At 40.4% G+C, this 24,250-nt stretch overlaps 1 protein-coding gene across 3 annotated transcripts in view; it reads left to right on the forward strand.

Moving 5' to 3' along the window:
- The first annotated feature begins 2,915 nt into the window (after positions 1 to 2,915).
- robo3 (roundabout, axon guidance receptor, homolog 3 (Drosophila)) overlaps positions 2,916 to 24,250 on the forward strand; it is a 174,849-nt gene continuing 153,514 nt past the window's right edge. For 2 of the 3 annotated variants that reach the window (XM_008428409.2, XM_008428411.2), the window contains exon 1: positions 2,917 to 3,409. In XM_008428409.2, coding sequence (XP_008426631.1) covers positions 3,256 to 3,409 — 154 coding nt within the window. In that variant the 5' untranslated portion in view covers positions 2,917 to 3,255. Of the gene's footprint in view, positions 3,410 to 24,250 lie in introns of all 3 variants that reach the window. The other variant, XM_008428408.2, reaches the window with a different exon arrangement.

Consider the following 24,250-nt stretch of genomic DNA (forward strand, 5'->3'; position numbering starts at 1 on the left):
AAGTACAGAAAAACAAGGGCTATGAAGAAAGCGATTTAAAATAACTGTGACAAAATTAGCCAAACTACTAAGTTCACTTCAATTTTGATTCAATTAATCTCAGCTGAATCAAAATTCAGCTGTCCAATTTAGTTCTCTTACAGTAATTTCATTTAATTTCATTTAAATTCAGTTCATGAAGTACAATCCTCATATACGTATTCTGGTCAAGTTGCTCATTTATCACAGGCCAAAGAGAAAATAACTTAATTCTGCAACAGTGCTGATCTGTCTACTGGGGGAAAGTGGAACAGGTAATTCCATAGGTTTTTGTTCCCTGAACTTGATCAGAAGATGAAGATTTTGCATTGTCTCATTAACTGTCATTACATCCAGAATGTTCTTTACCTTCGTTTTATTTCTGGGAGGCCCGACGACGCTAATTGACGGATCAAACTTTAGCAGATTTTAGAATTCTATTAAAAAATTTTTATGTGAGAACACAAACCCACTGGCCAGATGACTTCACTCTCACCAAACTATGATCCCAATCCAACTTGTCAAGGGCTATCGATCTCCGGTTCGGCACACCCTCCTCCATGTAATTCCCATGTTGTATCCCCATTAACGCCATATGTGTTTGTGTAGCTGGCACGGATACCCCATGAATGGAAACCCCCCCCCCCCAAAATGAGAAAGGGACAGGAAAAGATTCCAGAAAGAGGCTACGGGACAGGGGTCGTCACGGCAGCTTTGTCGTCCGGGAAGCTCCCATTGACACAGTGATGGAGCAGGAGGACAAGGCCCTGATGGGGGACGGGTATGGTTAATAGGAGTCACACTGAAGCTGTCAGCGGGACGTCCCAGTGCCACATGCGACCGTACTTCCATGTTCATACGTGCATGTCAATGATGATATGTGGGCAATGCATTAAGGCTTTATGAGCTTGAGCATGATTGAAGGCACATGATGGAGGCATGCAATCTGTTTACTACAAGACTGCCAAAAACGCGCAAGTATATTTCACTGCAGGAGGTTTTCTACTGTGATGTATTCTCTCAGTTTTTCATTTTGAAACTGAACTAAGACAATAAAAAAAAAGACTGATTCAGTCTTGTTATAGAAAACTCACAGGTTGTGAAAATATTAGTGCTGGCAAATATTCACGTCACTTAAGCTTCCCCACAATTTGTATGTTGGTGGCAGACTCAAACAAGGCAGAGAGAATAACTGAAAAGTGAATGAAAAACAATTGAATAATTTTAAATTAGTAAAAATCTGATATGTGTGTTCTGCATGCATGTGCATTCAGCTCCCCTGAGGCAGTACGTTACAGAACCGCCTGGTGTACTCAGCCAGCTTTGCACATCTACTGACTTCAAGCTTAGTCAGACCAGATGGAGATGTCTGTTGGCATCAGTTGTCATGTTTCAACTGAATGTCGCTTCACCCAAACAGACACCTAGGTTTTTAGGCAGACCTTTTCTGGTCCACATTAGAGTTTGTTTGCACAATCACACCTCCCCAAACAAACCAAACATTTGAGACCAAATGCACTACAGTTTGATTGAAGTGGAGTAAAGATGACTGGTGTGAATGTGCCCTTCTGCTGCGAAACTCTGCAGCTCCTCCTGAGGTACCGTGGATCTCATGGCTACTTACGTGATGGAAACTCAGTCTGCCTTTGTGGTTCTGTCATCCTCTCTCCATGTACAGCTGATGGGTTGGAACATACAATCTGTGAGATGTTAAAAGCTTGGCATACTGCATACATCCTAGAGAACTAGGACAAGCTTGGGATATTGTTTCAGAAACTTCTTCACAACTTTCTCCCTAACTGGTCTGCTGTATTTCTTGGTGCTGTTTGTTCTCTGATAAACCTCTGAGGCCTACATAGAAGAGATGGATTTATATTGAGATTACATTATGCCCTCAGAAATGTTGAAATCTTATATCAAATGTGCTATTTTTCTTCCACTTCATAGTAATGTGTTACATCTTGCTGGTGTATTAAATACATTTCTGGAAAATAAACTTAAGTTTGTGGTTACAATGTGACAAAATATGGAAAGCCAACACAAAAGTGGAATTGCTTTCATTTAATACTTGCTTTTCTCACTTTGTAACCTCACGTCATATTTAGATGCTGATAATTATTTGCTTACCATTTAGTATTACAGAAAGACTTTCTAAAATAAAATACTTTGAATAGATTATTTCAGATTCCTAATAAAGCAGCTCCCTTTTTGGACTCAACATCTCAGTAAAAACTTACCAACAAACAAGAAAGAAACAAAAAATTTTTTAAATAAATATACTGAATTATATAACCAATTCAATCCAATCAAGAGAATGCCTCCAGAGTTAATTCCACTTGGAATATTGCAGTGAAGTTTGGATTATTATGTCACCTGGTAAAAAGTTTTGTCTCTGAGGAAACCCAGCTGACTGCATCTACAGTGGAACTTGGATCCATGTTTAGCTCCTGTCAGGCGGTGCATTTGTTTTGGGAAATGTGACAGATTCGACGCACACAGCAGGAGTCTGGCTTGTCCCATATTTGCTTTCCCTTGAAACATCGTGTAAGTGAGTGCTTCTGCAGGTCAGATGACATTTTTGAATGCACGTCGTTTATGGCTGAGACGGTGACTGTAAGCCTTTTCAAGCCCCTTTACTCAGCCACCCTGATTCACAGCCTCCTGGGATGATTATGAATCTAATAATTAAACATTTATTGCCAACAACACCTGCTCTCTACCTCCCCTCTGGACCCCCCTCCAGTCCTATACGTCGCCCCGGGGACCCCATCGCAGAGAGAGGGAGGAGAGGAAGGAGAGAGGGAGAGAGGGAGGGACACAGGAGGAGCTAGAGGGAGGGGTTGTGGAGTGGAGAACAATCCGAAGGGGTCATCATCACATCGCTGGATTCTTTTACAGCGGCAAGAGGCTGTTGTTCAGTGTGACGGCAGACAGCATGTGAAGTTATTTTATCCCAGAACAATAGAAACAAAGAGGACAGCCCCGATTCGAGACTCAGAGGGATCCCCAGCTGGACCACCCACTCCCCCACTTCCGACTGAACTAATTACAACCAACTTGATTTCTCTTTTTTGACACACTTTTACACTTTTCTGTTGTATCTTCTCGAACGCATGGAAACATCTTAGCAGCAGAGAGCTGGGAGAGGAGAGTCATCTGGACAGACATTCATTTTCAGGACGAACTGAGAGGGAGCAGCGCAGCAAGGGGGGGCTGCGGGTCCCTCTGGGGGGCACGATGCTGCGCTACCTGATCAAGACCCTGCTGCAGATGAATTTGTTCACCGACACCATCCGAAACCCATCCAACGGCACCGACGTGTTCTTCAACGAGTCTCTGGCGTCCTTTAACAGCTCGCTGCTTGACTGGGGAAACTTCACAGGCTCCAACGGTGAGTCCATTCAGACAGTTTTCACATCTTCACCTGCTGTGACAGCAGCGCTTGTTTAAAGCAAAGCTCGTTGTGTTTGGACTGGGGGACTGTGCTGGAGATTCTGTCAACAGAAAAAAAGTTAATGAGTTTTTTCACATGAGGTTAATGGACGCAATTGGAGTTTGTGACAGAATTCAATATCAGTATGTATCAGTAATGATTGTGTGTTTTCACTTCACATTGATAATGAGAATAAACCTCAACATTTCCTTCCTGATTCCCCTGTTTACTGGGCTGGTGGGATTCTCACTGAGAAACATGATCGTTTGACAAAACTCCACTTTATGTCCTTTACTTCTCTTACCTCTTTGTCCTGTTGAAAATTTCTGTTAGCAGAGGAAACAAATGCCATCCTCAAGAGATCTGGGCTGTGAGTGAAACGTGACAGGGAGACCGCTGTACCTAGTAACAAAGTGTAGACAGCAGAAGCATGAACGGTAGCCTGTTTGCTCTGTTAAATGAAGCTGTCCGCTGTCAGCTGCGCTGGCCTGAAGCTGTCACTCCTCCTTAAGTTTTGCCACGGGGCTTCTCCTAACCTCAATCTCAGTGGCTCAGTGGGTTCTTGTTCAGGTGGAACTCCCAAATGCCTGTTTTTTTTATTGGTATCAAGGTGTGCATACCTTGGAGGTCTAATGACCTCATGTGGTATATCCATGCTGTGTGCTACTGTATTATTTTGACTGCATATATGCATTGGGACATTGGTGGTAGGAGTTCATCCCGCAATTGGCAAGTTGCTGGATTGAGCCCCACTCCGTCTGCCTCTGTTGTCTCGAGCAGTACACACTGGTGGTGGTCAGAGGGCATGGCAGTGTGTCCCACTATGGCGGGTTTCCATATTGCCATTCTGTGTGAATGACTGAGTGACGTGTCAAGCGCTCTGGAGTCCTCTGGAATTGATAACACACTATACATGACTGTTTACCATTCACATTTGTACAAAGGGTTAAGTCAACACCATGATATGCCAGGTGTAATGAGCACACTGGCTTAGATTCCATGTCAATGAATACCAATGAAGCGCGCACACACCCACACACATATGTGTTTCTCCATCTTTGCAGAGACTTTGCCCTGACTTCCATTCATTTCTACATTCTAGCTCTCATCCTTACTCTACACCTAACCATTACCACTACATACCTAACCCAAAAGTATATTCACACCTTGGTCCTAAACGTAATCCCTGGAGGGGAACAGACTTTGGTCCCCAAGGAGCAATTGGTCCCCACAACGTGGTATGTGCTAGACAAATGGTCCGTACAATGTACCAAATACAAGAACGCACACACACACACACACACACACACACACACACACACACACACACACACACACACACACACATCATTGCCCGGTGAGTGTTATATATATTGGACATACTATTTGCCGTAAAGGTAACAGTTTCATTCCTAGTTTGTGTCCATTAACTGATAGTGAAGAGCAAACCAGTAGCATTTCTTTTGTGGCTGTATTTTGTTACAAATGATAGTAACGTTTGCCCTTTGATAAGTGCCCCAGCTACTCGTCTTTGTAACCAACTTCAAGAAGCCCTGATTCTGCCTCATTGTATAGCTTCTCTTGTAACGCCCTCACACCTTTTTTCTTTATTTTTTTGTTCTTTCCATCCTCAGGCTCTAATGGATTGCAGATTGAGCATAGGGCTGGTTCCCTTAGATCTATAGAGAAAGAAAGCGCGAGAGACGATGAGGGACAATGAATCCATTGAGGGAAATCTATCTGAGGCGGATCAGCTCCGACTGGCAGGCTGATAGACAGCCGTGCCCCGTGTGGATCCCGGCTCATATTGCTCAGAGCTCAGAGAGGCAGAGTCCTCCTTCAGTGATGGCATCAATAAATCCAAGCAGTTAAAATGAGGAGTGAGGCAGGAGAAGTAGTTCTGCTAATCAGTGAGATGGAGAATAAAAGGCTTTTCTATTACAAGAAAGGATGCAGACTGGCTACATGAAAACACCCAAACTGATAAGCAAACTTAAAATCAAAATTTCTGCAAACAAAAAAACAAAACAAAAAAAAAATCAATATAGCAGTTGTTTTTGTTATTTTACATCTTTGTCTTGATGCTCCATATGGGTATTTAAAAGGAGAATAATAAACCATAATTGAGATATATCTCCCTGCCCATTATGTGCTGATTCATCTGGGGGAGGAGGGGCTCTGGTGGTCAAACCGTGGGTATCCAAGCGAAGAGCTGGATAGCAGGACAGTCGGCGGACAGCTTGAGTCGGTTGACCTGCAGCTCAGAGGGAGGCTCGATGAGAAAATCAATGAGGCCCAATAACCAATTTGGGAAATAATGGACAATGCGCTCAAACATGGAATCACAACACTACAGCAGTCTTCTGGGTCTGGCTCTTCCATCTACCGCTTCTTTTAACACTCTTCCTTACTGCATGGTCTCTGTTGTTTTTGTTTTTTTTCTATTACAACCACTAAACAGGAATATTCCTGATGAGATCTGACAGCCGCTAAATAGCCTTCAATTTCTTTTTAGGAGTGCTGAAGTGGTGACATTGATAAAGAGGAAGTCACTGAGAGAGTTTCCCATTTAAAGAACTGAATTTATTCAAATTAAAGATGAGCACTTTTTCCATTTTTTTTATTGTAGCCATTTAGAAATCTATTCAGCCATGTTTTATACCTACATCATAAAATAAATGTTGAAAGATTAATAAATATTAGGTCTTAAAATTATAGAATGTTCTCAAGTATTATATTTTTCCTAATTTCTTGAAATAGGTAACAAATCTGATCTCAATATCTAGAGTTAAAGTGAATATTCAAGTCCAGTTAGCTGTTTACCATGTGCAGTGCAGTAAACAGTACGTCTGATGTGTCTATATGTCTATTATAAGTTAATATATTAACTAATTTCTGTGTTAGAACAACAGTTTAAGTTTCCATCAATCTCTTCTTAGTTCAGTCACAGTCCGAACTTCCTAGATTAGACTAATTTTACTCCATTTTAAAGTTTTAGGCATTATGCTTGAACTAATACTGATTAAGTTTTCTTTTAAGTACAAAGAAAAAACAGCTGAGCTAAAATATCTTTATAGGTAGTTAAATCGTATTTATTTAGCTGAGCACATTTCAGAAATAGTTTGAAATGAAACAGGCTTATTTAAGGTTGCTGTTGCTGCTCTCTACACAAATACTGATTCAAATCTAAATTAAAAAAAAAATCCTCACAAATTAACACACAGATTTGCTTTGGTAAAATTTTAATAGCAAAGAACTTGCAAAGAATGAATGCTTCAACAGCAGAGGAGCAGCTACTTATTTTTAGGTGGTGTTTCAGAGATTATCTGTGTGTAGTCAGTATCTTAGCTGCAGTAGACCACGATCCCAATAGCTTATAAAAGAACTGACAGACAGAATCCCTGAAACTGTAAACTACATTTTAGCAGCTCATTTGGTTTTATTGACAGAAAAGAGAAAATGACGTAGTCTAAATGAACCAATTTAGACTACGTTTGAACTTGTGGTCACTGTAAACCATTTTGTAACCATGAAGTTGCTTTAAAATTCAGTTCAGTTCATTTATAGCTCCAATTCACAACGAATGTTACCTCGAGGCATTTGACAAAAGGTAAATTCAGTAATACATACGTTTCAATCAATCCTAGTTGTCAAACAGTGCATTAAGCTCTGTTTATGATGGAAATTACTTGGAAAAATTTTCTATCTAAGGAACCCCAGCAGATTGCATTGAGTCACTGACTTGCCACATCCACTGCTGTGATATTTAACTGTCATTGCTCATTGAAACAACCCACAGTAACACTGAATATCTGCCAAATACTGAAAGACAAGAGCTGTCCTCATGTCTTGTCCTTGCATTCATTTCTGTCCTAAATTAATGTTGTTGTTGTTGTTTTTTGTGGACCCTAGAAAGAGTAGCCATTGATGCAGCAATGGCTAACGAGGATCCAAATGAACAAACAATCTTTTGCATTCAGAATCAATAAGGAAAAGGTGCTCAGACAGGTGGTCTCAAAGGAGCAGGCGTCAGAGAGAAATCTCTCAGAGGAGGATATTTGTGCTTGTGAATCAATATGCAAAACACAATGAACTCATGGAAGAAACAGTAAGTTAGCTCTTTTAACTCCAAACTGTTAAAGTTTAATCAATGAAACTCAGGTTGGGCCTTTAATACTGCTTCCTGTCGGTGGGACTTATGAAAGCAGAAGCAGGGGAGGAGCAGCTCTTTGCGGCTGCGTGGAACATCTGGGAATGCTGAGCTACATCGTTTAGTGACAAAGCAGTGGTTAACAAGAGTCGCCACATAAGCAGGGGTTTCTGCGCAGCTGGGGAAGGCGCCGCCTGCTGCTCTGCTGTGTAATTATATGTTTGTGTGTATATGTAAAATAATTCACAGGCACTAATGTGGCCATTTGTCCTTTCGCGGAGGTCAAGTAGCTTCACCTCTGCTCTTCTCTCGTTAGAACTGTCAGGGACTTGGCAGCTCTTTGCATACATGTATTCGAGGCAATTATGCTATTTCCATATGCAAATCCCTCAAAAGGTAGCTCACGACCGACTTATTTGTGCAAAAACCAAAGTGCCAGCAGGCTGTTTTTTGGGTGCAAATCAGAGCTTCACGTCGTCAAACCTGTTCACTTTGTTTGTGAGAAAACATATTTTCTGGGGGAACAAAACTGAGGGAAGACCAGCAGCTCGGTGCCCACCAGGATAAAGCTTCCTTTAGCAGGAGACCCTCGGGTGAATGTAAAACCGAGGGATGTTTGGTGCTAACACTGATGTCAAAGCATGCGCTGCGTGGCTGCTGTCGGCTCCAGCAGAGGAGCGGGAGCACAAAACGAACACCGCAAGAAACGGAAAAGGTAGCTTAGCAGTAGTTGTGGTTCCCTTGTATTTTCTTGGAACGGCTGACTGGTAGAGATACATTATTAATAGATTTCTGGGGAGCTATTTGTGAGGACAAGCATCTTTATTCATGGTGTGAGTCAACCTCCAGGAACCAGCAGTTGTCCCCCGTAATACCCTCTTCCTCAGCTCGACTTTGCCATTGTAGATACCCAGCCATTACCTCGGCACCGTCTCTCTCTCGGTCGCCCGCATCACACGGACCTCAGATGCAGATACACAAAATGCGCAGAGATGCATGCTAATTCAAAGTCAGCGGGAGGCGCAGACCACAGACACCGATTCCCCCCGCGGACCCCGCACTTCCTGTGAAAGCGGCTTCCAGCTCCAGCACGATGCCGGGATCATTAAATGTGACCTTTCTCGCTGAGCTTGTGTTGACGCTGCTGCGACTGCAGCAGACGCTTTGTAGACGGGTAGAAAGAGAATGTCTGATGACCGGGGAGGCTTCCATGGTGGTGGGCCAGACAAACCGGTGGAGAACAGTAGGTGGAGGGATTTGGACCTCACATTCAGATGGCACCAAGCCTAACAGACCCATCACTCACAGTGGGGTCAGACTTCTCACAAACAGCCAGTGCACTCTCTGATCCGTCTCTGCAGACCACATTACTGTTGCAACCTGGTTATAAATGAGATTTGAGGAGCTTGATATTTGCTGCTCGTGTAGGAATCGTATAATATTGTGAAACGTTTGGAATAAACATCTTGATTTGTATTTGTAGGGGGGAAAAAAAAGCAAAAATCAGTGATTTTGAATGCAAAAAAATGACAAAACAGAAATGAAATCCTGGAGGAACTGATCTAGTAACATTGTGTTCTGTCACTTCTGTGAAAATATCGACTATGTTTCTGATGAACAGAATAAAATCTGCACTGCTGACCATGACGTCAATATCTTGTTGTTAATGAAAGCTAAATATTCTAAACGCAGAGTGGCCCCAAGTGGTCGGATGAGGTCAGATTTATTGGAAATAAATTAATTAATTGGAAAGCAATAGAAATTTTAAGGAAAGTAGGTCAGGCTGGTGTTAGTTGGAGCTGCTCCAGGAATTTTGAACGGCAGGACGATCGAATCTTTATGATTGCATAGCAGAATCTAAGCAATTAAACAAGGTACTCTTTACCTTTACATATGGAAAGTGCTATTAATCTCACTACTATTAAAAACACAAGGATTCAACCAAGATATCAGGAAGAAACTATTGGACTTCCACACTTCTGGTTCATCGTTAGGTACACATTTTTGATTTAAAAGGCAGTTCACCTACTGAGGTACACACTGTAGTTGTTGGAACATTCTCACAGGGAGTCTGTCTTCTTACAACATTAATAACTAAGGCTTTGTGATAGGGATATAAGCTCCTCGTCTCTATTACAGACAGGAGCTTTTACAAGCAACTGCACAACCATGAATTAAGCTTCCTATATGTTTCTTCTTTCTTACAACATCGAAAATCTACAAAGATGTTTAAAAATGTTAATTTATCCACTACCAGATTAACCTGATCATATAGGCACTTTAGCAGAGCATTCTGAGCTTCCCTGCTGGATTTGATATGATATGCAGAAATATTTACATAGCTGAGCACAAAATGGAAATTAGGCAGCGTCTGAAGTAATGATGAACAGAGATGTAGAAGGTAAAGAGAGAGAGAGAGAGAGAAGGATAAAACAGGAGACTTGCACTGCATGTCCTAATAAAGACCGAGACGCCTGGGTTGAGACGTAACAGTCAGGGTTTTACCTGGTGATTTCGTGGTTATGTCAATAGATTATGTGATACGAGTTTCATCGGATTAGCAGACAAAGAGAAAGGACGAGGAAAATGTGGAGATGATTGGAATTCCAAATGTCAGTGCGGCTCAATTCTTTTCCTGGAGTGTTTTAGGAGGACGGCTGCCTTAAGCCACAGTGATGAGTATGATAATGCAGTTTGGCTCCTGTGGTTGACTGAGTTATAGGAATGAATGAAAATGATGTCCCCTCCAATACAGAGAATGGCACCACTCAGTTTCAGATGGAAGCAGGCTGGGTGCCATTTGCAATTTTCTTTTCTTTTATCCCATTCAGAAAACAAAAAAAAACCGTCTTCTTCGCCTCATCATCTGGAGCTAAACTCGCCACTGCTGTGCTGCATTACTCTGCCTTTATATCTGGTCATTGTTATTCTTCTCGTTGCGTTGCAAATTAGAAGGGCGAGTTTGAGTTTCACTCTGCTACGCAACAGAATTTTGTAATTGGCATAACGAAATGAGTCATTTCCTTGAAGACACCTTTTTGCTCTATGTCTGGTGTATTTTTTTTAGACTCAGACTCACTGAGAAGTCTCAGTTGCGTATTCAGAATGTGCGTTTGTGGCATCTCATTGAGGATAGAAAATAACAGCTTAATTAATTGGAAAGCAATAGAAATGATACCCTCACTTTGTAAGGGTATCATTATGATCTCGTTCGTTCTGATGGAAGTAGCATGCAGTGGTGCAGCCGTGCAGTCCGGACTGTTCTGACCTCAACCATGAGAGACGTTCTATAGTAGTGTACTGCAAACAAATCATTTCTAATGAAGAAATTCTGTAGCTTTGCAATCCTCATTTCTAAAGAGAGTAGGCTAGGACAAAGAGAGAGTCACTATTTGTTACACAAAGTAACAAAACAAAGAATAACATTTCCAGTGACTATATCAAATATAACTTAAAAGAAATGTGCAAGTTGACACCTTTGAAATTGACCTCTGTCTCTTTATGAATCTCCTATTCTTTCTGACACTCTGCCTTCAGCACGTGATTACGACAACGCTCCTCCATTATGCCGTTTTTAGCGGTTCGTACTAGCTTTGGACTGATAAGATGTTTGTATGATGAGATCAGTTAAAACTTGTATAATGAGATCAGCTAAAACTACCCCAGGCGTTAGCTTATTGCTGCTGCTGCTGCTAGTCTGGAGGAGCCGAGCGGGGGAGGGAGAGCGCTGGGTTCTCTGTGAGGCAGAAACTCACCTGAAGACTGCAGCTCCAAGGAGGAACTTTGAGGAAATAGGCAGCATATAGTGGAAGGAAGCACTTAGCCGACCCCAACAAAGGAATCTACCATGGGAGATTAAAGGATTTCTCAAACACGCAACACTTCAGGTACGTTTTTGACGAGGAATAACATCATACTATGGTATTAATATTTTTAAAAAAAAGTCCTGACTCAATAATGCCACCCCTTTAAATACTACAAATACCAGGTACTAACCCCACCAAAAAACACATTACAGGTTAATCAGAGACTGCTTAGAGTCTCGCTGTGTTGCCCTGATGATGTTGGTGATATACTGCTCCGCCCATGAAATTAAGTACAATATTAGAGTGTCTTGCAAAAGTATTCACAGCACTTCGGTTTGCTCAAATTTAAGACAGTGTAGGATTATTGTGAAGTGGAAAGATAATAAAACAAGAAATAATAATAGATTTTAAAATGCTTAAAAATCTAAAAATCTTTTGTAGAATCAATTTTCAGATGTGTGATGTAAAACCTTATAATCAACGGCATTAGCTCCAGTTCATCCTCCAGACCAGATGGTGGCGGTATTTCACGCTTTCATTTATTTAAAAAACGTCTGGTGTAAGGACGTTTTTTAACCTCCTTACACCAGACTTCAAGTTTTTTCAAGATGAAAAAACTTGAAGCAAGGGAGATAACAGACGCTGTTCAAATTCGCCATTTTTACTCGCATAATGTCTTAAAAGTAGAGAGGGCCTTGACAATAGTTACTAATTTTGGTAAATTCAAGCTGGTGACGTTCTAATCCGAGTTAGACGACAGCACAACGGGACAACAACCGATGGAAATGAAATGTTTGTCACAAAAGGAGCCCGGAGGGACGAAGGTTGTTAAGTGTTACTAGCTGGTGGTAAGTTTGATTATTAATTATCTTCATTTAATTATAAACAGTGCCGTAAAGATATATAACTTATGTTGGTTTCTTAAATAATGATTTTATCAATTTTATTGTGACTTGTATGATTATTACTATAGTAATCATTCAGCTTCATGTTATAACTGCATGGAGGTTGGTTGTTGCGACTTATACTTTAATTCATAAACTAACCTGGTTTTAATTAAGCTCCATAAGACAGAGAGACTTTGATATTGTGAGGTGGTTGTTGTTCTAACTTGTTCATCAATGATTTTATCTTCCAACATATGTTTGCAGCTTAACTAAGCAAATGAAGATGAAAGTGGAATCCAGAGAAATCGGGTGTTAGAAAACCTAAAGACTTTCTGTCTCAGAAGAAGCTCTGACTCCACCAGATCACCAACCAGCTCTGAGGATGAACCTCCACATCGTCTTCATGATGTMAGTTTGTTTTTTCAATGAGGAGCTAGCTACATTTTCAACAACAAAAACTGGTGTGTTACCAACACCAAGTGCTTAATAAACATGATTTGATTTAAAGGTAACTGGAAAGATTTTTTCTCTTGTTAATCTAACATTTATCTTAATTTTTTTTATTTGTTGTGGACTTTCAGGGCCCTGTGATGGACTGGTGACCTGTCCAGGGTGAACCCTGCCTGTCTTCTGATGGCTGCTGGAGATGGGCACCACCAGCCCCCTCAACCCCCCTGCAAGGATCAGCGTGTTCAGATCATGGATGTAAAGATTTTAAGGTAGTTTGTCTCCTTAAGTCCACACTCAAAACAGCTTCATAGTTAATGCCAACATCAACTGATTCTGTGACATTGCTGACTATTTTTTTCTACTTCTAACATAAATAGGCAAAGAAGACACACAGAAATGTTTTTCCACCCTAGGCATCCGGTCCCAATCATCATCAGTTCTTATGATGTCACATACATGGCGAGTCCACAACGTCTTAAAATTGTATTATTTTTTTATTTGCCATTTTTCTGTTCTCTTTAARTACAAATGCTTTCTCTGTTTAATTGCTCTATTGTTCTTTTTTGTAGGTTCCTGTAAGGTGCAGTGAATGAGAATGTTCTGTTGTTGATCCTCACTGTCATGTTTTATTGTCACACTTAAATTTTCATGTTCATGTGTTCACTTTTGATGTGTAAACTGATAATATATTAACATACTGAAGTATGTTAAAATTTAGTATACTAAAGTATACTTTTTTTCACCTGGGTTGACTGGGCCATTCTGACGTTTTAGTATGATTTGATTTAGCCATTCTGCTGTAGATTTGGCTGCATGTTGTCCTGCTGGAAGGTGAACCTCCGTCTCAGTTTTGAGTTTGACCTGCAGCTTTCTTCCATGATAGAAGAAAAGCTGCAGGCATCCATTCAATTGGAGATGGATGGAGCTCCATCATAAACTCTGATCGGATTTTTTTAAAGAAAAAGAACAAACATATCTTCTTCCCCCTATTAATAACAACAATGTGCCAATGTGTTTGTGCCTGTTTTCAACTGCAGTTCATGGTTGTAATGTGTGATGATGTGTAAACAAATCAGAAGGTGTGAATACTTCTCTAAGACATTGTAACTCATTGTATTGTAGCTCATTCTATTGTAGCTCATTGTATTGTAGCTCATTCTATTGTAGCTCATTGTATTGTAACTCATTCTATTGTAGCTCATTGTATTGTAACTCATACTGCAGCACATCAGCCTTCTTGGTTTTACCATCAGCATCGGATCAATCCCTGATTCCCGGGGTCAATACCATGTTCTCCGGAGGAATTAATCTGATCTGGCAGACAAGAAATAAAGCAGTGTGTGAAGTTGTGCTATTTCCTCCTACAAGATGAGCCATTATTCTCCTAGAAAGGGAGCAAATCCAGCCAGCGGCAGAAAAAGGGTTGGAGGTAAACAAACCCTGACTTTTCTATCTGAACCTCCAACTTTCCTAATCATGTTGTTGATTTCAAAGGTAAATCTGGAGAAGATTTGTACGTACAAGCAATGCATCTTACCTATGCTTCAGTGAAATGATGAACATTTTCCGAACTCTTACATTAATGCCCGAATCAATTAAATCAATAAATCATACAGCCCTTCTTCATTTTGCATTGCAAAAGAGCCAAAAAGTCATTTTTCCCAGTGGAGGAGTACATCAATTATCCCCACACTCCCCTTCTCTCAGCAACTTACACTGCAGTGTGTTAACAGCGACGGCATCGTCAGTCATCTGGGAGCTCCGGGATGAGAAGTCGATCACAATGAAGGGGATAAGTGTGTTGATGACTCAGGGGTCGGCAGGAAAGTCGTGACCTTTAACCCGTCTACAAACACCCCTAACCCTCACCACAGCAGAACTGACCCAGCTTCGGCGCTCATGGAGTGTGACGGAGGATCTTTTGTTCGTTCCATCTGCCCCACAACCATTCTTATGCCTCTCAGTGGGATTAGTTCGAAGTGCTTTAACACTTTCCTTTCCGTTTCATGTTGCTTTTGTTACGTTTATGTGCCTCGGCCAAAGATTCGGCGTGAAATGATAATGAATATTAAAATGAAATCCATATCACAGCTCAAATATTACTTGGCTAAAGTCAGATGTTGCATCATGACAAATTGAAAATCTGTATGCGCCGCGTTTTCCTCGCTCACGCCGTTGCCTGTTGGACAAATGGAGTTCAGGAAAAAGCGGAGTAAAGTGAGCTGTGAGAAGATTTGAGGTTTTGCGGTGCGTCATTTAATTTCACTTCATGGTTTTGTATTATCCTATATATTCAGTTCTCTGAGACAAGTAGCCAAGAGCTACCAGGAAACGCATCCATTCTACATCACATCCTGCTTGTAAATGATCCAGTGAATCCGTCGGAGGGAAGGAACGGCGCAGTGACCCGATTGGTCACGCATGCCTCTGAATAAAAACTCAGAAAATCTGGCGGAAAAGATTCATTCAGATTGTGTTAAGGCTGTGTAGCGTACCATGATCTGTCTCCCTGCTCAGGGGAAATAACTTCACACCGGCTCTGGTGTGAAGTTATTTTATTAAAAGTTATGGTGAGTAGATTAAATTTATATAGCACTTTTCATGTCATACCAACCACTCAAAATGCTTTGAACTAAAGCCACATTCACCCAATTTCACTCAAAAATAGATGATTCGGTCAGTATTTTGGGGTTGAGGTGTCTTTTCCCGTCAACCCAATTGTCTTCGGATTGCCAGAGAATTACTCTACCCTACCGGCTGCCATTCCCCGAGCTTCTTTCTACAGATAGTCAACTTTTTCACCAAGCCTCAACCAATATATTTTCTCGTAATAGTTGAACTTTGGGGTCTCTTTACATTTTACACATTTAGTTTCAATAAACTGAACTTTGTTGTTGGTGGATGTTATTTGATGAAGCATAGAGTCTGTTTGGTGAACGCTGGTACAACCCAAGTTTGAAAGCTGAACTCCCTAGCATTGAGGCCTGTATGTAAAGACCAGTGTTAGCAGAGCACTGAGAAAGGTATCAGCAGCCCCTGCCATGTGCAGCACTAAGACCCTAATTAGTGCTAATGAAGAGCTGCAGGAAGTGTTGGTGCACTAGGGGGTTAACATGGATTAGGGTTGTAGTTGTATGTTAAGCTGTTACAGTCACACCAACTGAATGCTAAATATGTGTACGGCAAATGGGGACCGTGGAGGTTAGTGAATCACCTCCTACTTAACTATCATAACCCTACGTGACACATTCGAGTCAATCTTGGTGTGATAATCCCCCACAGTGCACACAGAAGAAGTGATACTCCTGTCTGACCTTTGGCCCAATGCACGATGCCTATCCTCCACCTGTAAAGGGATGCCCACTATTCCAAATCACTCCTCAATATCCCACTTTGTTTCCATGGTGACGTGCCCTTAACCTCCTACCAGCCTTCCCCCCACGGAGCCGACCCCCTCTGCTTCTTTTCTGCTGTGTCTACTTTTCCCAGGCTGGAAAATCAGCCTAATAAATAGCTTTATGGTAATAAGGCCTGTGAACGCAAAGTCAAGCTGTCAATCTTCATTCACTTCTGGAAGTGACTGAAAATATCTCTTTCCCTCGATGGCCTGAAGCACTCGTCTAGACCCTTCACTTCTCGCTGTGCCCCCTTCGTTTCTTCTCACATTAATTTCAGCGCTTGATTAAAATGACGCAACTTAATCTAAAATAACAGATGCCTTATCTTTCTCTTGATGCTCAGAAACATTACATAGAGAACTCTGTACTGGCTCTGGAACATGCAACACATCCCAACACATCTTGTGTCTTGGATTTAAGGTGCTTGTTTGCATGTTTTTGGGAGAATTTATGGAGTTGCATTAGCTAATGCAATGCTGTGCCACCCCTTTCCCTTTTCCTACTGTATTTTTCCATATTTAAGTATTGACGTACCTTCCAGGAAAGAAAGATCAAACCTCCATGAGTGTCCCAAAGTAGTCAAATATTTATTTATTTTTTACTGAGGTGGGTGAATCTCTATCTAAGCAGTCAGAGTAATTAATAATATTACCAGGTCATTAATGCTGGATTTGAGTAGCATTTTTTGGTGTTTTTGAGTTGTAGTGGTCAAGTTGTAGATATTTATGAATAACACATAAATATCTACATCTTTATGTATTGTTATGTATGAAACAGCCCAGGGTTTAGGTTTTGCCACAGGTACTGGAAAGTGAAAATAAAGTCTTTTTTCATCCTTATCACATATAAGGCAAGTATAAGACATTGTCTTGAGGACTAGACAAAAAAAGCACAAGAATCATTCTGTTATCCACAGGAAATCAATTACTGAACTAACAGCCATAGTAACAAAAGCACATTGTGTCAAAGCCAACATTAGAGTCCTAAATATGAAAGTATGAATCTTGGATGCATGAGGGAGTTGGGAACATCACACGTTTTGGTCATCAGCGTTGTACAAGAGAGATTGCGGTTCATCCTTCTTGACAGAACTGGTTACGTGGCTTTAATGCACAACGTAGTATCAGATCGCTGTGGCTCCCCTTATCTGCCCTCACATGGTGTGTTTCACAGCATGCGTGTGTATTTACTGACCTTCTCTAAAAATCAAACCAGACATGGATGGGCAGCAGAATTCAAAACAGTTGTTTTCCTCATATTTTGTCTTTCATCTTTCTTTTCTCTGCCTTCTGGCTTCTCACCTTCGACACTCTCTAAAGTTCTCACACTCAGAAGCAATTTCTTTGACATTTCTTTCACCTTTAACTATTGATCCTTTAAAATAGTTTTCAACACATTGAGGCTTCTCATCACGTACCTTGTTTGTCACCTGGCCTTTTCACCCTTAGAGGTTTCCTCTGGTCTTGTCTCAAATTTTTACTTCTTTATATATATATTAATATATATATATAACAAGTTGTAAGTTTTATTTCTTGAAACGTTTGATTACTTGTTGTCTCTGTTGTTTTTATGAAAAAGACAAAGGAGCACCTGTTGGTTTTCATGCATTGCATAATCAACTACCGTTCTCCAGGGTCAATAAAGACAAAATATCCGTTTCCAAAACCTGCTCTGAAATTATTACAGATAAATTCCTTTCTGATGTTTTAATTTGAGTCTTTTGATCAACTTTTTCCAAACGTTAAAGAGAAGTCAATCAACAGGTTATTGTTAAAGGCGTATCAGTGTTTGAACCCCTTCAAAGCCAGATTAGATCCATGATGCTAATACGTTTTCTTAAAATGATTTATCTCACCAATAAAAGCTCTTTGATATGTCCAGGATTGGACAGAACTTTGACTTTAATGCGTTATCAGTTTTTGTTTGGCATTCAATTAAAATAAATAATATTACCACCTTAATTTAAAGACAAAAGTGTCCCACCCCAATAACGAAGAAGCTATTTGTTTTTTATAGCTGCAAAATATAGCAATGCATTATAAGATTTCATGGTTTAATTTTTGAGAAAAATAATAATTAAAAAAAAGGTTTTTCTTTAGTTCACCACTAAAAGCAGCCTTTCCCCATCATTTCAGGCATTTTTTTCCATTAAATTGCTCACCGTTTTACTGATATTCTATTTATGATAATGTGCCTCCCTGTAAGCTGTATGAAAGTAAAGCCTAACAAAGTCATTAAGAGGAGCTCATGCCTGGGAATTAAAACTGTTACAGAAGAAACACCTGTTGCATACATAAGTCTTTCTGTCTCGGCAGCAGATGAACGACCTTTGACCCCTAAACTAATTTTAAACTCTGCGGGTAGTAAACCTCATCCCACATCCTGCATAAGAATGGGTTTTGTTCTGCTATAATCTGAACGATAGGAATATGAACAGTTTTTGTCTAATTAGGTGCTTCGTTTAGACTAAAATGACTAAGTGTGACTAACTGCGTCCTGTTCTGGCAGCATTTTAATAAATGTCAAAATTTGAATTTTTATGCATTTCATTTAAATATTGGTAATTAAAATTAATCTTAGGTTACCCTGCATCCAACATTACAAGAAGGAGACAAAGACTGGAATTAAGTACCTTATGCAGACAGAACAATTCGACTTGTCTGTCTGATTATGCAGGGATTGCCATGTGACCATAAGTCCAGGAAGAATATATTGATTAATTGGTATTTAAGCACTAATTGCTTAGCGTCGTAGAGAACCGCCATGCACCTACATGAATGCTCACGTTTTCCAGCCTCGGCTGATGAATCTATGTGCAGCATGACAGACACACTGAGCTATAAATTAAATCATGCATCAAATATTAATGAACAAATTGTGGCACGAAGGACTTACTTCTCTGGCATACTGAATATCATTTCTGTATTCATCTAGAGCCAACAGTCTATTTATAAATTCATTTAATAATGAAACGACCATTCTTCTTCTGGTTTCAAATTTCATGTATTCTGGGTATTCCCAGTGAAAGGACTGGACTCATTTCCATGCAGGAACATGCAAGCTCCGTACTAAACGAGACCCTGTTGCAATATTAACCCCAGACCTTCTTGACGCAAGTTAACAATGCTATTATCCTGGAAATTGTGCAGCCCACTGCATAAACACTGCTTTATATAAGGTAAGCTGTATTGCGTTTAGTGCTTGCAAACGCAAGTTTTTGATGCCAACAAGTGTTTCTCCGCCTGTCACCTGTTTGGCTCTGCAAATGGGAGTGAAGCACTCCTTTAAACACCAGCTGGCGATGGTAAATCACCAGACTGTTCATGGATTAAGCAACAGTTAAAGGGGCAGCTTTATATACAGTTGACTTCACAGCATGTTATAATGTTATCCCCTCATGAAAAACACACCTGGAGTGTTGAGAAATCCTTTCATCTCCCACAGTAACCAATCAGCTGTGCAAAACGCCTGGGTAGACCTAAAGGACGACTCTCCTGAGCTTCCACCTTACAGTGCAGCCCTCCCCCATGACTTCCCCACTCTGCTCCTTCAGACTAGCCAGACTAGTGAACATGTGGTGGAACTGTGCCGTCTGCTGAGCTCATTATACCAGCTACTTTTCAGCGCAACGCTGGTAAAAACGTCATTAAAGGGTTTTAATAGAGGAGTGATGTCGTGTTGACTTCCTGAAGGCGGAGCTTCAGAAAGAGCAGGAGCTTTTAAAGTCACAGATGACCAATTTCAAGGCATTAAATTACAATGTAAAATGTGTTTTAGGTCATATTTTATATGTGTAGCATGTTCTGACAAGTTACTCGATTCTGCTATAAAAGTTTAGGCACAGAATTGGAGTGTGATTATGTAATTGATTGACAGCGCTAGTTTAAACCCCTCTTTGTGCTCTCCTATTTGCTCACATGCAAGAATGTCGGTCGTAGTTTATGCAAAGCATCATGGGTCAAAGGAAAAAAGACTCGAGCAGTCTAGTCCAGCAGCTGTTAAATGTTAAGTCGACCTCATTGGTGTTGGGTGTATATGTTTAGGTCCTGATGGGTGATGTCACATCATGATGATGTCACCTAACCTTGTAGTGCAGCTGTGTTCACCTTCTAACAAAGGACATCAAGACCGAGGTTGGAAAAGCAAACTGCAGTAATCTGAGTCAGAGCTGTGATGTCACCTCCTGTTGACCTATAAATCAATTTTACGGACAACAAAACAAAGTGTATTGTTGTGTATTCTTCCAGGGAACGTTGCAAGGAGAGTGTAAAATATTCCCGCTTTGACTCAACAAGCGGTCTGTAACTGAAGTTTTTGAGGTCAGGATATATTTACTTCTATTGAGTAATAGTTTATATCACTGGGGATTTCTTTAAATGCTGTAAATTAAAGTGTGATTGGCCTCCCTGAAAACAGTTCCACCCATGGATAAAAGCTGCTCTCTGTTACTGTCGGCTGTAATCCAGTCGGTGGGCAGAGGATTAAGCTGCATGATATGATAATGCGCACAAATGAGTGGCTGAATAAGCAACATGAAACAGAATTGCAAATGAACAAAACACACAAAAAAGCGAAGCAAGTGCTTTGATCCTGGAGAGAGGAATTAATCCACTTTGTGATAAAAAGTTGCTTCAATAACAACACACTTTTACTTGAATAAATAAATCATGGCTTTTCAATTGTTGCTTTTTGAATTCCTTTGATCTTCTACTGTACGTGGAAAAACAAGTAAAGGGGCCAAATAAGCATCAAGGTTTGCATATAAAATTCCTCCCTTCGTCATCGTTAAACTGACTCGTGAGGACGTTGTTTCTACGGAAACCCGCCGGCAGCTTCTTTGTTACCTTAAAGCCTGATGACTGAAACATGACGTTTTATTACACAAAGTTTGAAAGAGAACATTTTTTTTTTCAGTGTTTTGTCCTGACCAGCAAGAGCAAAAATGGACTCTGGTGCAAAGAAATTTGCTCTGATGAGTCTTGGCATTGATTCAGGGATTCCTGCTCAATCGTATTAAACTCCAGACGCTATAAAGACTCTGTGAAAATGGACTTTTCACCTAAATCTGATGAGAAACTTTCAAATTATTTCATTACTTCTTTAGCGTAAGGAGAAATTTTCACTAAATCCTATATTTGTGCCACACTCATAATGTTTGGTTTTCAATCTGATTACAGCTTGAACTACTATCCTTCCTCAAGCTGCAATCTTGGACTTCATAGTCATGGCCCCGTGGGCATTTCCTGGTGTTCTGAGTCCGAAACCTGACATGAATTCTCTCTTTACCTGAACACAATACGAACAGGAGTATATTTGTCTATATGCAACAAATCTGAAGCAAACCACAACCAGCAAAACAAATGTCCAGAAAGGCAAATCTGACCCAACATGAATGAAGCTGAACAGTTGCATCAATATCAACCAGCCGCTTGACAAAGTATCATAATTACATCGTATGCATAGAAGACTACATATGTATTTAAACGTTTTCCTGTGCATCAACTTCTGTCTAACATATTTTCAAAGTTTTATCCTTGTCGCTGAATCTTGGGCTGAGAGCCTCTGAAGTCTAATGAAAGCAGCTTCAGTGCTGTGCAGAGACACAGCAGACGAGAATAAAGGAGAGGAGCGGGTCACGTTGCTGCGTCTCTGGAGCGCCTCGGCCAGATGACACATCTTAAGAACATGTGGCCCGGCATTGTTTCTTTCAATTAGCATCTACCGTCCGGCAGCGTAGGCTTCAGGAGGACAGAGGAAGAGCGCCTCTTCCTCCGTACTCTTCACTTTTTTAAAAGGCTCCCGAAAGATGAAAAATACGAATTAAATAAATATATGATGGATGAAAGGAAATGTCGGAGGCAAGAAGCCCTTAAATCGGCTGAGAGGCGTCACTTCAGTTATAATTCTTGCTTACTGATCAGTTTGATCTGGGAATGCCATGGATCACTTGCAGTAAGAGCAAGGGCGACCTCTAGTGGCTCTAAATATTCAATATCAAGTCGAATTTACTTTATAAACAGTGGCACACAACTAGAACTGATCTAAATACTAAAAAAAATATCGTGTATTTTACACGTTAAATTCTTTGTTTCTTTGTTTATTGTAGCAAGAGAAATTGAGCATATCTTTGGTTTCATCTAGTGGCCCAAACTGTGAAGTTCATTCTGTTCAGATCTTCAAGAATATCAAAAGGTATTTATTATTATTATTATTATTATTATTATTATTATTATTATTATTATTATTATTGGCTTAGATTTATTTTTGTGGGAAACTTGTTTGGCATCTAAATCTTTGACTAACTGTTTCTGTTGTCTGCCTTTAAACCTTTGACTTCTTCCACATCTTTAACAGCGGCTGACTTCATCTATCAGCCGACAGACGAGACCAGTTCATTATTAATTCCCATGGGAATTCCGTTCCTTCAGGCGAAGCTGTCCCTGCGATACCAGAACCGACCAGCAGATGTCAGTAAAACACAACGGCATTTCAACGCGAAACGATACCGCGCTTTCATGTCTAAACCCGTAGATAACTTATTATTAGTACAGCAATAAATAAAGTAGAATTCGAGATTAATTTGCAGGATATCAGCAGCTGTAGAATTAAAACAGAATGTTGTTTCAAATGTAAGCGAAAACCTCTCCAAATGATTCAATCATATTGATCAGTGGGAGTCAAAAGCATTCATACCTGCTTTTCCCATCACAGTCAAAAGCTTAACGCATTTTAAAAAAGAAAAGAAAATGAATTTTTGTGATGAATGGCAACTTTTCTATGAAGGCCTCAGGCCAGTCAGAAAACTTTAAAGAGTAAAAATCATCATCAAGACAGATTTTCTTGTTGAGAATTTCAAAGTGGCAACACTTCAAAGTGAATGTTCAAATACATTTGCTATCCAGTCTGATGCAACTTGAGCTATTTTTGTGACTTTTTGGGAAAGCATTCACCATCTTCTTTCCACTTCACAGCTACATGCTGTTATTGTTTTATCACATAAAATCTCAACAAAATACAGTAAAGTGTTGGGATGTAACGTGACAAAATTAAATTTTCAAAACTGCGAATTCAGATCTAACCCTTTATGTACAGACGTGCCACAGTTAGGCTTCAATCAATCAATCAATCAATCAATCAATCAATCAATCAATCAATCAATCAATCAATCAATCAATCAAAAAAAGAAATCAAAGTGACACAGGGAACAGTTGAATAAATCAGTATGTATGAAGTCAGGAAGCAGATGTGTGAAACTTTAGAATCGTAATTTCACTGTATTACGATTATAAATCATCTAGTTATGACAATTTGGAAATGTATATTTTAACTTAATTAGATCTTTATATATCAGGGGCAACATTCAACTTGATTCAGTGCATATCAAATGCTCAGAAATATAATTCATGACTTAGAAGCTGATTATAACAGAGGTATGGTGTAGTATTTTCTTTTAGCCACCAGGTGGAAGCAGAGGTCCGTGAAGGGATGTGTTTTGTTGGTCATCGGCTCCAGTACATAAATTTCTTCAGCGGTCTAATCGAAGAAAACTATTTGACTTCGGAATAAAATAACGCCCGTTGACTTGTGAGACGTTGTTGTTCAAGAACACGTCCGAGTCACAGCAGCTCTGGGGTTCCGAGTACCAACAGAAAGCATCGTCTGTCCCACATCAGACCACAGCTTCCTCCTGACATTTGCTGAGGATCCGAAGGGATTTGTTGGCAGAAGTGACAGGTGACGGGGCGTTGCCTTTATCACACTCGCTCGCCTTTTGACCTGCTCCGCCTTCAGACATACCTTCATCCATCACTCTCCATGGCACCCCAAACACGCCTCCCATTCCTGTAGCCGTGTGTGTTTGTGTGGGTGGGCCCTCTCTCCTGTCCGTATGGAGATGAGAAAGCAGAAATGTTTATGGATGTGCTCCTAATGCTGCCTCCATTAATGTTCCCTGCAAAGTCTACATTAAGTGAAGGACAAGGCACAATAGCCGAAATTTGAATGGGGAAACTAATTACCACTCAGCCTTGAGCCTTATTTTCACACTTTATTCTGAACATCTTTCATCACGCCCGGCGCTTGAAGGTGCAGCTGAAGTGCATTCTTTG

The sequence above is a fragment of the Poecilia reticulata genome, linkage group LG14 (assembly GCF_000633615.1).
Source record: "Poecilia reticulata strain Guanapo linkage group LG14, Guppy_female_1.0+MT, whole genome shotgun sequence".
Classification (NCBI taxonomy): domain Eukaryota; kingdom Metazoa; phylum Chordata; class Actinopteri; order Cyprinodontiformes; family Poeciliidae; genus Poecilia; species Poecilia reticulata.